Genomic DNA, 14,433 nt, shown 5'->3' with positions numbered 1-14,433 from the left:
TAATAATGGGTTGTATAATCTAGAACTTTACTTAAATAATAAATCTAGATAAGGAAACTCCTATAATATGGAGTTTATTTGGGTGCTAAGTTATAGTTAAAAGACCATACAAACATTACATGTAGCTGATCCATCTAGTTTGGGTAGTAATACTAGGAACTTAATGTTGTCACAAGAAATTATAGATATGGATGTTTGGTTGGGTATGTCATCTAGTCTACAAGCAATCTAAGCCTGTCTACTAGCATTCAAGGCTCATCCACTAGCATTCTATACCCGTCTATAAGCTTTTAGGCCCATCTATGAGCTGAGGTGATTTTGGTATTGGTCTCTCCACGAGTGTTACAAGCTCGTCATCAATTTGGAAGAGTTGTGGTGGTGCAAGATCGTCCATAAGCATTCCAAGTCTATTCATGAATGCTTTAGGATCATTCACGAACTAGGATAATTTTAAGACGTGGTTAAATTATATAATTTAATAATTTAACGTTATAAGAATCATAAATTTTAATTTAAATTTAAATTAAATATTATATGAATTTATGTTTAATTATGAATAGTTAATTTTAATGAATTATGAAATGTGTTAATATTTTTTTATGTTTTTAAATTGTAATTTCTTGAGTAGGTTTTTTGTTGCAGGGGAGTTGAGACTTGAGAGGCTTAAAAAAAAGTGATATTTTAGCCTTTTGTTTTCTATTATGCTAATTTAAAAAAAGCTGAGGTGCCCATAGCTTTCGCTTCTACAAGAAAATTCCATCCAAACATGTGCAAAAGCAATTGGTGATGCGCTTGAACGGTCCAAACAAAATCTCCTCCTGTTTTTATTACACGTTGCACATTTTGAACCGCTCATAATCAATGTGAAAAGGCCAGACTTTGATTTGGGCCAGCACATTCTTAAGTCTTACGTGTCCTTTGTCTCCTTCTTATTCCAAAGTTGAAATATAGAAAAAAAAAATCCCAAAAAAACTATTCCATGTGAAATTACACTCAAATTGTAATTTCTTGAGTAGGTTTTTTATGAGTTGCATATATTATATGTGACTCATTAAATTATATTATTTTTCAAAAAAAATTTTAAATCATGTTATTTTCTCAATTTCTTTTATTTTGTTAAATTCCAAAAAAAAAACGCCTCCAGAAACTTGTGTTGAGGAGTTTAAAGGCCCAACCGGCTACTGTTTTATTACTAGCTTTTGCAGTGAAAGCCATAATTGACTTGGAAAAACTATTCCATGTGATTATGTATTAATCATTATTTTGGTACTAATTATGTAATCATACATATTTCAGCTTTTGATACGTGATGAGGGTAAAATGAAAAAGATCCTAATAGCATCTCTAATGGAGAAGCTAAATGAAAAGTAAAAAATAAAAAACTAATATTTTAACTTTTCTTTGTTTATTTTGCATACTTTAAGGAGGAAGTCAAATAAAATGTTAAAATACCTTTTCTCTCCCACAAATGTTATTCCTACATATCTCTTCAAAGAACCAAAACCAACAAAGTGGGACCACTAAAAAAATAAACCAATTAAATATAGCCATGTGGAAAAAAAAATAACATCAAACTTATTAAAAATAATAAAACACTTGTTTCTTTCATTCCAATATTAATGACTCTTCAAATGGCTTTTTTCCATTGGAATAGATATAGTAAAAAAAGCTATATTTATACTATTTAAAATGTTATTTTATCAATTTAGCTTTTCAAAATAGCATTTTGCATTGGAGATGCTCTAATCCCAAGAGGTAATATATAAGCTCCATGGAGCCTATTGGATTTTAGTAATTTTGAATTTATTGGGCCTAACTAATTTCGTAATTCTCATGTGGGCCTGTCAACGTTGCGCCTTAAGAGTCCAACACACCTTATCTTTGCCTTGACTAATTACTATTTACTAATTACGTGAAACTTCTAGGCATTTTACTGTAGCTCCACTGATCCCCCCAAAATATAAAACTATGAGAAATAACATGGTTTATCAAAAATTCTTAGAAAAAGTTTTTTGTAATCCTCATAATTATAATTTGGATTCAAAGTTTATTTTTGTTGCATCTTAATCCTTGAGGTAGGAAAATAAAAAAGAGAAAGTTGCTTGAAAGTTAAGACAAGAGAAAAACTTACAGATTTGATCATATTTTAGTGATGAAAATTATTATTATTGATATCAATACGTTTTATTTAATAAGAGGAGTTTGATAATAATAATTTTTGTTTTTAAACTTGCATTAAAGAGTAGAGTTAAGTTCGGAAAGTTTTTTCAATTCAGGTTGAATTTTGATTTTTTAACCTATTTTTGGGTTATTAGGTGGTTTGAAAAGGGTTTGATGTTGTGTTTTTTAATTATTTTTAAATAAAAACTAAATACAAAATAGATTTTTTGATCCAAAAACTATTTATTCTATTTTTCCAGCTGGATCATGGATAAATAGATAATTAATTAAATTGATCAAAATCGATGTAATTTATCAGCATCTCGATATTTTTTTTTATTAAAAAGTGTTATATTGAAATTCTGTGTAAAGAAACATGTGTTTGTTTTTTTTTTTCCATCCAATATATATTACGCTACAGTAATCTAGTCTCCTACAATACCATCTTTGTTTTCTGTTCTGACAGTAAAATGCCAAAATAGTGGCAAGATCACACTTTAGGTATCTGGGAGCAAGAACCTGAACTTTTACAGAACAACTGACACTAGCTCAAAAAAATAAAACAGAGGAAAGATAATTAAAAGCTAAAAATAATTAATGGGGATTGGGGACTGCCATTTTCTAGCGTACAGCATTCTCATGCATGTGTTATTATTATATATTATGTTATTTTCACATAGTAAAAAAGAAGCAATTCACATCAAACCCGAAAATACATGCCCTGCGGGGCGAAAAGGAAAAGAAACGAAACCATACATGATACATCTGAGAAGAAAGCTCCTGCAGAAATGTTCATCATAATCTATATATGTTCAATGCTGTCATGATTCTGTTCAAGTCCTTGCTGTTGCTGAAGACGAAACAACTTGAAATATGACCCGTCTTTGTTTTCTACAAGACTAGAATGAGTCCCTTGCTCTATTATTTTCCCCTCTTGTATAACTGATATCTGGTCTGCATCCTTTATAGTCGATAGCCTGTGCGCCACCATGACTGTTGTTCGGTTCCTCATCAATCTGTCCAGAGCTTGTTGCACATGACGCTCAGACTCCACATCCAGAGCACTGGTGGCTTCATCAAGAAGCAATATCTCTGGATTTTTTAGGACGGCTCGGGCAATGGCCACCCTTTGCTTTTGGCCACCGGATAATTGCACCCCTCGTTCACCAACTTTCGTCGAGTAACCCTCAGGAAGAGAGCTAATGAAACCATGAGCATTGGCGAACTTAGCCGCTTCAATTAATTCTGTTTCAGAGGCTCCTTCTTTTCCATACAATATGTTTTCATAGATCGTTGTGGCAAAGAGAGCTGGCTCTTGTTGGACTAGGCCTATGTGCTTTCGAAGAGATTTCACCTTGAGTTTCCTGATATCTATGCCTGTGGGAATTCCGACAAGAAGCCAATCAGACAGGCAGCTTTAAGAAATTGTGTGGAGACAATGTTGAGGACTAGTGTTTGCTACAAGATGTCGCCAATTCGAGATTTGAAGACATACATAGCTAAAGATCATCAAGGTGGTTTAGTAACTATCTATTCCTTGCATACAAATTTTAAGATTTCTTTTTCCTTTCTTGCAATTTATGATGTTGAAGGTTCGAAAGCGTGGAAATTATATTATTAGCTAAAAAAATATCTTACTGGGTGTTTCGCAAATCTGCGAAACATATTCTCATATGGTGTCAAAAGAAACTCACCATCAATCATCACTTTTCCTGCTGTTGGATCGTAGAATCGAAGTATCAGAGAAAGGACAGAGCTTTTACCAGAACCACTTTGTCCCACCAAAGCCATGCTCTTGCCTAAACGCACTCTTAGATCAAAGTCCATGAAAATCAATGTATCTGGTCTTGAAGGATAGCTAAATTGGACACCTCTCAACTCTATTGTACCCTTCACATTTTTAAGCTCTTCTCCAGCATCCCCCATCACCTGTGTCTTGCGATCCAGTATCTCAAAGACAGATGCTGCCATTTGGTTCCCTTTCAGAAGATCTGGGGCCAACGCTAGAGTTTCACCCATGGCTAATGCTGTTACAATCAAAACCATAAATGACTTCATTATAGATTTAAAGCCAGCGAGCTCCTTCTGCATCAGAACAGAACCGTACCTGCAAAATGTCAAACAACAATAGGCATTGCAATTTGCTTTAAACTCTTCAATATGGGAAAGAGCCAGTTAGAGAAACATCATTGAAATGAGTTTTTTCCTGCTTCCAGAAAAGAGAGTGATTGTGATTATAAATGTCATTTTCATAAAGAAGAAGCACGTCAAAGAGTTCTGATTCCATTTGGTTTTATTTGTCTGATTTTCACTGCAATTGTCTGATGAAAGAATGATAACGGTATTTTTCGATCTAAGAACCAAGTGGTTATTCGTTATTTGATGATCTGTATTTTAAATTAATAAAGGTTTATGAGATGAAGATAAAACAACATACCATAAAGCAAGCCCATAAGATGAGAAAATGAAGAACTGGCATATGCCATAGAATATGCCAGCAATCTGACCACGGGTGAATGAGTTCTTGGAAGGTTCTACAAGCTCACGGGCGTAAAGGTCAAGTATCTTTTCTTCAGCACAAAATGCAGCAACAGTGCGAATGTTACTCACAGCCTCACCAGCTAGCATGTTAGCCTTTAGATATGCTTTGCTCAAGTTGCCACCATAGCCCTTCATGAAGAGTTTCTGAACATGCAGAAATTTTTTTTTGTTAAATTGTGAACAGAGAGCTTGCTTCTCTATAGATAAATGAAGGAAAGTAGGAAAACCTCGCTTATGTGACCACTAATGATCAGTGGATACGTGGCTATGACAACAAGTGTGATCCTCCAGTTCAATATGAAGGCGATGACAAATGATGTGACAACCAAACCAACATTGTGCAAGAGAACGGTTGAGCGATCAACAACTATAGACCGTAACAAAGTCGCATCACTCTCTAGACGAGATGTGAGCATAGAGCTTGTATGGTTGAAATCATCAAACCAACCAATCTCGTTCCTCAAAATGGCTGTAATCAGAGACAGCAGAACAGTCAAAATCAGTAAAACAGTTCAACTTGTAAACTAATGAACAATTTAGCAGTGCATGTGCTATATTATACCAGTTCACGGAACACTGCAAAGGTGCACCATGTTTATGATGAGCACATGGCTTAATGCGAAAAATCAAACACTTAGAACAGAATTCAAATACTAACTGCTCTCTCTCGAACACTTAATGAGTTCTTTATGCATTCAATAGAGCAACTGCGCCTCTCCAAATATTTGTAAAGAAAAAGAAAATTATGGTAAAAGACACGAATAAATACACAGCTCTCTCTATGTGATGAAATGAAAGCAATCGGTAAGGCATTCGGTAAACCAACCGGTAAGAGTAAGGCCAAGTATTTACCGGTGAACATCATTTCTCTAACTCGAAGAGTGAGTCGCTCTCCCATGATTCCAAAGGAGAGATGCTCGATGCCATAGAATATAACACTAATTACTGCACCACAACAAAACAGGATCGCAATCTTCTTGACTTCATGGCGAGTCATGTCCCAGTCCATGTAAAAGGCTACAAGAGCCTGAGTGACTCCAAGAGCGAAAAGCGGCATCAGGGATCCAGAAACAAATGCACCAATGGTTCCAACTATACCGTAAATCCAATCAGGGCCAACCATTGAATACAATCTTTTCAGTGAAACATTCTTTGTCCTCATGGGCTCCAATGCATCAGCACCAGCGCGGCCAATTGAATCCTTGTCAGAACGAAAACTTGCTCCAGAACGAAAACTTGCTCCAGAGCGAAAACTTGCTCCAAAGCTTGATCTTGTGTCTTGAGAATACTTCATGCTAAAAAAGTAATCAAGAGGAAAGTTACTAAATACAGCTTCATAACAATAATATGGATAAAATCAGGATGTTTGAGGCACATATTCACTCTTTTAAGCTCCCTCTGTGCCATCATAGAACTGTAACTATCATTTTTCAATCACCAAGTGTCTTCTAGTAGAAACAAGTACTTTTGGGTCGGATAGTACCGAAACTTTAGCAGTCTGTTTGAAGTTTTAAAGCTGGTACGAACTTTTCAATTACCCATAGTGAAATGGAAGCCATTTTTCAGCAACAAATTAAAATTTAAAAGGGATATGGTTTAATCACTAGTAACCTCAGGTAAATTGAATTCAATCTAGCGGTTTTGACATTTCATCTTTAGTGAAATATTTTCAGAGCATAAATGAATACCTGAGTGGTGGTCCTAAGGCAGGACCGAGTGAGGGATGGCCTCCCAAGGAAGCTGCCTCCTGGAGATTAACGAGTGAAGCGTAGGTACTTTGAGGGTTTGAAATGAGCTCCTCGTGGCTCCCGATTTCTACTATCTTCCCTTCATGAACTACCGCAATGACATCAGCATTCCTTATCGTAGAAAGCCGATGAGCCACAACTACAGTGGTTCTTCCGACCATCGCACGATCAAGAGCCTCTTGCACACTTTTCTCAGATTCAGCATCCAGTGCACTTGTAGCTTCATCAAGCAAAAGAATGCATGGATTTTTCACAACAGCACGTGATAATGCAATCCTTTGCTTTTGCCCACCTGATAACTGTATTCCTCTCTCACCAACCTGGAGGTACATTAATATTATATTTCCACGTGAAATTCCTTCAATTCATCATATTCTGCTTCCTATACATAGAGTTTGTGATTGAAGCAATTTTCATGAAGTTCATCAATTAGAAGGCCGTGTACTTCATTAAGCAATTTGATTCGTGTACAGAAAGAAACTTTTCTTTTGCATTATCCTCTCTTTTAATTAGAAGATACATATATTAATGCATAACTTGTCTAATTGAATATTTTCATGGTAGTGAAAATTAGTACCTGTGTTTCAAATCTATCTGGGAGGTTGTTGATAAAAGACATTGCTTCTGAAAGTGTAGCAGCACGTGTAATCTCCTCAAGCGTAGCATCATCTTTCCCATAGAGAATGTTCTCTCTAATACTTGATGCAAAAAGTGCAGGCTCCTGATTAACTAGCCCTATTTGCTTCCTAAGCCACTTGAGGTCAAGGTCCCGAATATCATTCCCATCTAACAGTATCTGCCCAAATAAAGGCTCATAGAATCGTTCGATCAAAGATATTACCGTGCTCTTTCCAGACCCACTTCCTCCGACAAGAGCTACAATCTTCCCAGAAGGGATATCTAAGCAGAATTTGTCGAAGATTGTTACATCAGGACGAGAAGGGTACCTAAAACATACATCTTTGAATTCAATGTGGCCATCAACTTTCTCTAGTTTCTTGCTAGATTTTGTGCTGGTATTACTCGATGTGTTCCTCTCTATCATCTCGAAAATAGGGTAGGCTGCTGCTGTGGCTCGGAGAAATGAAGAAAAATTTGGCGCAGCCATTCCCAGTGACCTGAAAAGAAATGAGACAGTTTTTAGTGTCCTCAATCACGATTTCGGCTGGAGAATTCAAATGATAAGGACACGCAGGACGGATATATTCAAGAAATAGATTGCTTTCTATTAGCTTTCAGTTAATATTACAATTTCAGTAGTGTTCAAATCCATCTTAAAAAGAAAAACAAAAAATAGGGGCATTCTCCTAGAATCATTGTTGAAAATGTAGATGCGAGGAGCTACACGCTATTTAAACCCATTAAAAATGGAAAAATTCATAACGAACACCATGTGGTAACTAAATATCACGTCAGCCACGGTAGAATGACTTGATTTACATGAAATATGAAAGGAGCTACAAAAGAAGATTAGAACACACACTTACAGGCCAGAAATGACAACATTGAGCATAGTGGTGAAAGAGTCAGCACCATTGGCGATATTCTTGTGGACAACTATGCTAGTGTACCAAACAAGCAACGCCCATGAAAGGAAAAGGACACAGTGCAGGGTCCCCAATCCGAGACCCTTGGCCAGGCCTGCTTTTCTCCCATACTGATACGTATTTCTAAGAGCGTCTACATATGACCTCACTGCCTTCTCTTCTCCTGCAAATGCTTGTACTGTTCTAACATTTCCGATCACCTGAAGAGAATGATTTTGTATTTTGTCAGTTGCATTTAATTCACACATTATAAAACAAAACCAACATTTGGTACAATTGCTTAATTTTAAATCAGTTTTGTCTACGTTTAGTATGATAAGAGATACGTACCTCCTCAGCAATTTGGCCGGCCTTGACATAAGATTTACGAACTTTAGCAATAAGGCCGATTGTTATATATGCATAGATACCACCAGCAAGTGCAATTAAAGGGACTATAGATAGTGTCACCAGACTGATTTGCCATATCCTAACGAACCCAATTATAAATCCACCAAGAAACCGGCTTACATAGTGCATGAAGTTTCCAACCTGCATCATTCACCAACATCCAAGTTACAAAGATACGAGGGAGAAACAGACACTTGTTTCACACACCAGCACGGTGAGTTTAAATTTGACAGGCCAGCATAATCAGTTTACCAGAATTCATTTCAGGAGCACTAAAGCAACTTGCTGTAAGGCACAGGCACAACAAAGAAAGGCACCCAAGAAAGTTAGCCAGAAACAAGGAAAAGCTAACGTTCAAAATTTTGAATTCTCATCAAAACTACTCTTGTGGGTTTTGTGGATTATGTGGTCTGTCCATTCTTCAATGGTTCAAACTTCAGTTATTATCGGTTTTTAGCATGCACCTTTCCAAAATAGTTCCATCCCCAAAAGGACGCCCTCAAATTTCCAAAATGCTAATTTTCTTTTTTGAGCTGGACAATTTTTGAGTGGCCGAATAACCATTTATAAAAATTAGCAGAATACTTTTCTTTTTTTTTTTTTGGAAATTTGAAACCATTTACACACATATTTAAAGAAAAGAAAAAAGAGAGAAGAGAGAAGAATAGATATATTATTAGCAATAAGGAATACATGCCTTCTCAGAAATGGCATCTTGCACAACTATAATATCACTTGTAATAGCAGCTGTGACCTCTCCTGTTGACGCTTCAGTATCGAATAGACTTATATCTTGACTTAACATTGATTTCAGATACGCCATTCTCATCTTCGCTGCCTGTCTTTCTCCGGTATACATCCAACATGCCACCTCTATTCATGTTCATATAATTTGTATCATCAAGGTTATTACCTCAAGACAACTAGAATTTAATTAAACTTCTCAACAAATTACAGTCACTGAGATGAAAAGGCTTAGAAATTGACGAAGGAATTAATTAAATGTCGTTATATATCATGAAATGCTACGGATTAATTATCGATTGAAGAAATTAAAAAAACTGTGCTTACCTATCCACGATGCGAATAATATAACCGCACTGAGATATACAAAATCCAATGAGTACTGAAAGAAAATAAATAAACAATTAAAAAAAAGAAAGTATAAAGCAATAGCTAAAACAATTAACCAGTTAATATATCCTGTCAAGAATCATATTTCAAATAAACAAGACAATCCATCATATTTTGGAAAATTAAAAAATACCCTTCATTTGGAAGAGGACCACACATGCAATGAGCAGAGAAATTAGGAAGCAAGGGAGAGGGAGGGGAAGGAGGTGCAAGAAATGGGCGGGCGCATGTTTGCATGCACAACAAGGACAAATTTTAGCAAACCTTGGCTACTTTGTGAGAAGCTTCTTTGGGAAAGAGATAAGCCATTCCGATGATATTTATCAACTTTCCAAAGAAAATGAAGAAGACAGGGACTGAAGCTCCATGAACACAAGCACCAAGAGATCCCAACCCCATTAACAAACAGTCGTAAAAATCAGCAAAAGCAAATAGCTTCCAGAATGGAACTTTCTGTTGCTTCTTTTTCTCTTCCTGCCTCTTCTTCTCCACATCATCTGCCTCTTCAATATTGCTTTGTGAACTCATTGTGGCCTGAAATTGAAGAAAAGACGATGCTGTATATGTAAGAAGAGAGTGTACGTGGCTAATTAATAAATTAGCTATAAAATTCGGCTTAAAGGTTTAGATCAAGAGAAGGTTATTAATTGAAGTTGTGAATGTGAAGGAGAGTAATAGTTGGGAGAAGGTTATGGTGCGAGAAGTTAAATAAGTCCTTTAATGGTGCTAAGGCAGGTTATTTATATAGGGGAATGGGGATGAGGACTATCCTGTGACTGGATGTTGTAGCTGCAATGTCCATAGCAATAGAGGAGGAGAGAAGAGACTGTCTTTTTAAATTTTAAAAGTATAGTTGTAGTTGCTTTTTAAATAATTTTTCGTGTTAAAATACAAGTTTAATGATATTTTTTTTAAAAAAAATTATTTTTGACATCAGCACATCAAAATAATTTAAAAACACTAAAAACATATTAATTTGAAGTAAATAAAAAAATAAAAATGAAAAACTATTATACTTATTTATATATCACTTGTCAAATGGCCAAAAAAGTATTAATGTATCACTTGCCAAAATGCTATTATACTTATTTATATTTATATAAAAAAACTATGAAACCTTATTAATATTGAATAGATAAATAAAAATGGAAAACTATTCTCTTTAAATAAAATAAAAAAAAGCTAAAAAATCTAATAATAATGACGATGAAAATAAATATAAAAAAATTCTTAAATTAAAAAATAAAAAATAAAAATATTTTTAAAATATTTTTTTTTAAAAAAATCAACATCAAAATTTCCATCTCTGGATATGTGGTTGTTAAATTTAGCATAAATTACAATATTTTATATTTCATTATTGAATCAAGAAAAATAGCTTAAATTCAAATCCCCATCCTACCTTAATAATTATTTTATTAGTAATGTTTTGTTGTAGATTCAAAACTGGTGGGAGGAACATGCTATTCAATTATAAGGCTCAATATAGGTTACATTTTATTACACGTTTATTTATTTAAAATGGAATTCGCATTATTTAAAAGTATTAATTTTAGAAACAAAATGTTTCTAATTGATGATGTTTTAAAATTCAAGATGTTTAGAAATAAAATTTTTTTGGTGGTTGAATAATAGGCTAAATCAAATCTTGATATTTGATCCGTTATTCATAACTATAAAAAGTGGTAGTTTCATGTAAGAGTCCTAACACCTACAAAACAGTCCCTTTTAAGGACCTTCATATGTTTAAGTCGATATCTTTATATAAAGAAAACGTGCAATAAATATGCAAAAGAGCATTAAATCCTAAAAACAAGGTTGCTTATTTTTGTTTTGGTATGAAATAAATGCTTTGTAAGAAAACAGTCTTATGTGTAGAAGTTAAGAATGGAAAAATTATGAATATTTTACCTGGGTGACTCAGAATGTATTTATACCTAATGAATCTTGTCCTTTTACTTGAAGAAAAGGGTTAGAAAATCATTACACCCTAATAACATTAATAAAAAATAAATATCTCTTATACATGTATTGATGAGGGACAAATATCTCTAACAGAAGCATTGATAAGAGATACATATTCCTTACACAAATATTAATAGGATAGAAATGGGATAAACATCCGATAATGTAGATGAAATAGGATTTAGGCTAAAAAGCTCGGGTCAGTAAAAAATCCTAGGGGGGCTAGAGTTGAGTCCAGGAATTCTAGACTTAAAATAATAGGCTTAAATCACACGGTTAGGCCTAAAAAGCACTAGGTTGTGCGCCTGCACCATTGAGATCAATCGTATTGTTAGGCCGAAGTATGTTAAGGACCCAAGCTTAAAGGGTTAGTTGTATATATATATATATATATAAAGAGAGAGTTAAGACCTCTTTTATTCAATTAAATTTCAAGAGACATATCATTCATTTAATTAAGAGGCTTGATTACAATATTCATTGTTTTAATCTCAAAGGGAGTTTGCTTTATTAGTTTAAAAGGATAAGTTTTAGAAGAAAAAATCTTCATATTAATGTATCAAAAAAGAAAAAGAAAGAAAAAAAGTTTTTGAGCGTAGATGATAATGTTATTTTTTTCACTTGACTTTGAATGTGTGTAGAATTGAGGTGTGGTTAAGATTTTTTTAGGTGCAATCCCTTTAAAGCATAAATTATACCCCACTAAAAACTAAAAATATATGTTTTTTGTTGTATTTTCATGGGTCTCATCAATAAACTCAAACACACGGCTCACACTTCAATCCCAAACACACTCGAACCTCTCCTTTGCCCACAGATTCGTGGCTCTAGTCCCCTCTTCCCCCTTGACTCCTCTCATCATTCTCACAATATAAACACAAAATAGGATCGTGAAGAAAAAAAAAAGCTTCATGTAGGTTGTTTCGGAGAAGTACGCAAGTGACTTATCCATGTCCCATCAAGGCAGTTCATTAATTATTTAGCTCATCAAGCATGGAGGATACGTTATTTCTTGTTCATATTCATGCAACAATATATACCGTTGGACTTTACCGGAAACGTGATGATCACAAAAGAAGATGATGTTCGATCATGATGGGACTACTCGAGAAGCGTCATGGTAACAAAAGAATGTATCACTGTCCGTCTGACGACTTGTCAATCGTGTTGTCCTGCTTGGAAAGCGTAAAGGTATTATTATATCCGAATGCTATCTGTTCATTCATAATTTATCTATAATAACAATAATAAGGAAAACGTTTTTAATGATTATCGTTTTTAAGAGTTATATATATATATATATATATATATATCCAAACTATCTATTATTAAAAATTGAAGATAATTCCATTTATATCACACATATTTAATTAAGTCAAATTAAAAATTATTTTATGCTGTTTGAAGATTAAAAAAATAATTTAATACAATTATCGAAATTAATTTAAGTTTATTTTAAAAACAAACATGTTTATTTAATTAATAAAATAATAATAAAATATTATAAATCAGTTTATGAATGCGAGAAAGTACATGCAAAAAAATTGTTATTCCAAACGTGTTTGTGAAAAGATCTTCATTCTTCTATGAATCAGTACTTTTAAGTGATGTTATGAAAGCTTATAATGTTGTTGTTTTAATTTCATCAATTACTCTCGAATTTGCAGTACACAATAAATTCGATTTCTAGTGTCGTTTTTTTAAGGGTTGAATTTTTTAACAGAATGTAATGTTCCTCTTCTTAAAAAAAAAATTAATTGACAATTTACGAGTTTTTGTATTGGTTAATGATTCATATATTGTCCCATGTTAAAAGCAATTTATTAATTAAATCCTTTTATTAATTTAAAAAGCATTTAAAAAAACGATTGTACTTGCATTTCGAAAAATATTTTTGGTGGCATTTATGCCAAATGCCCACTAAATGCAATGAACGCCATTAAATCTTATTAATCTTAATATATGATAAAAGCAAAGTTAAGGGTTAAATTTTTTAACAGAATGTAATGTTTCTTCTTCTTTAAAAAAAAAAAATTAATTGACAATTTAAGAGGTTTTTTTATGGGTTAATGATTCATATATTGTCCCATGCTAAAAGCAATTTATTAATTAGGTTCTTTTACCAAATTTAAAGAGTGTCATTGCAACATAGAGAAGAGATGTGAAGATGATTCAAATTCTATCATAAAAGATGACATTTGATTATTAGAAGGCTTCTTAATCGAGAATGCATGCAATGTAGTTGTTTGATATTTTTTAATAATATTTATATTTATTAAATTATTAAATAACTTCTAAGTAAACCTAGTTATTTTATTGTTTATAACTTGGTGTAAAATGAAATATGAAGATTTTTAGTTTTTTCTTAAGTATGTAATTGTCAGTTATATTATGCTCTGGTTTATGCAATTTAATTTACTAGTAGTTTTAGTTTTTAGGATAAAAACCATTCGTCACTTAACTTCCCTAAAAAAAGAGAGATTGACAGATCCCCAAATACAAGAAAAAATAAATAAATTTAAGTAGCATTTATCTCCGAATTGGAATATATTGGAAGATCCTCTCCAACGGCTGAAAGATAATGAGAGCCACCATATATCATCATACGTGGTCATAAATCCCGTGAAGTGATTGATACCTAACCTTTTTAATTTATTAGGATTAAGAAAAAGTTGAATGAATCTTAATTATCTTTGTGGCATACAAAATTTAAACGGTTATTTAAAAAAAATATTTTTATTTAAAAATATATTAAAATAAATATAACATGGTCCATCTCTTTAAAGGTTTACAAGACCTTTAAATATGCTATAAAAATTTACTTTTAGTATGAAACAACCTAAAATTCAAAAACAAAGAAAATTAAAATAGAATCACAAATAAAATATTAAATCTGAAAAACCTATTGAAAATAATAAAGTTGATTCAAACAATTTATTTACTTAACA

General features: G+C 33.2%; 1 protein-coding gene across 1 annotated transcript; it reads right to left on the bottom strand.

The window, feature by feature from the left end:
• Positions 1–2,737: 2,737 nt before the first annotated feature.
• Positions 2,738–10,301, bottom strand: LOC118039240 (ABC transporter B family member 2). The gene is made up of 12 exons (XM_035045890.2): positions 9,785–10,301; positions 9,458–9,512; positions 9,084–9,259; positions 8,327–8,527; positions 7,937–8,196; positions 7,027–7,567; positions 6,390–6,769; positions 5,554–5,996; positions 4,929–5,170; positions 4,598–4,845; positions 3,855–4,267; positions 2,738–3,537 (listed from the first exon to the last, which is right to left on the bottom strand). The coding sequence occupies exons 1-12, from the start codon at positions 10,046–10,048 to the stop codon at positions 2,963–2,965; spliced, it is 3,798 nt and encodes a 1,265-aa protein (XP_034901781.1). The 5' UTR covers positions 10,049–10,301; the 3' UTR covers positions 2,738–2,962.
• Positions 10,302–14,433: the final 4,132 nt, after the last annotated feature.

Source organism: Populus alba, chromosome 1, assembly GCF_005239225.2.
Source record: "Populus alba chromosome 1, ASM523922v2, whole genome shotgun sequence".
Classification (NCBI taxonomy): domain Eukaryota; kingdom Viridiplantae; phylum Streptophyta; class Magnoliopsida; order Malpighiales; family Salicaceae; genus Populus; species Populus alba.
Note: the sequence above shows the minus strand (reverse complement) of the source record. Positions and strands in the feature narration are given on the sequence as shown.

Coding starts and splice junctions, on each gene's coding strand:
- LOC118039240 (XM_035045890.2), bottom strand. CDS start 10,048: ATGAGTTCACAAAGCAATATTGAAGAGGCAGATGATGTGGAGAAGAAG. Junction 6,770..7,026: donor CAGATAGATTTGAAACACAG/GTACTAATTTTC, acceptor ATGTACCTCCAG/GTTGGTGAGAGAGGAATACA. Junction 3,538..3,854: donor AGGAAAAGTGATGATTGATG/GTGAGTTTCTTT, acceptor GAATTCCCACAG/GCATAGATATCAGGAAACTC.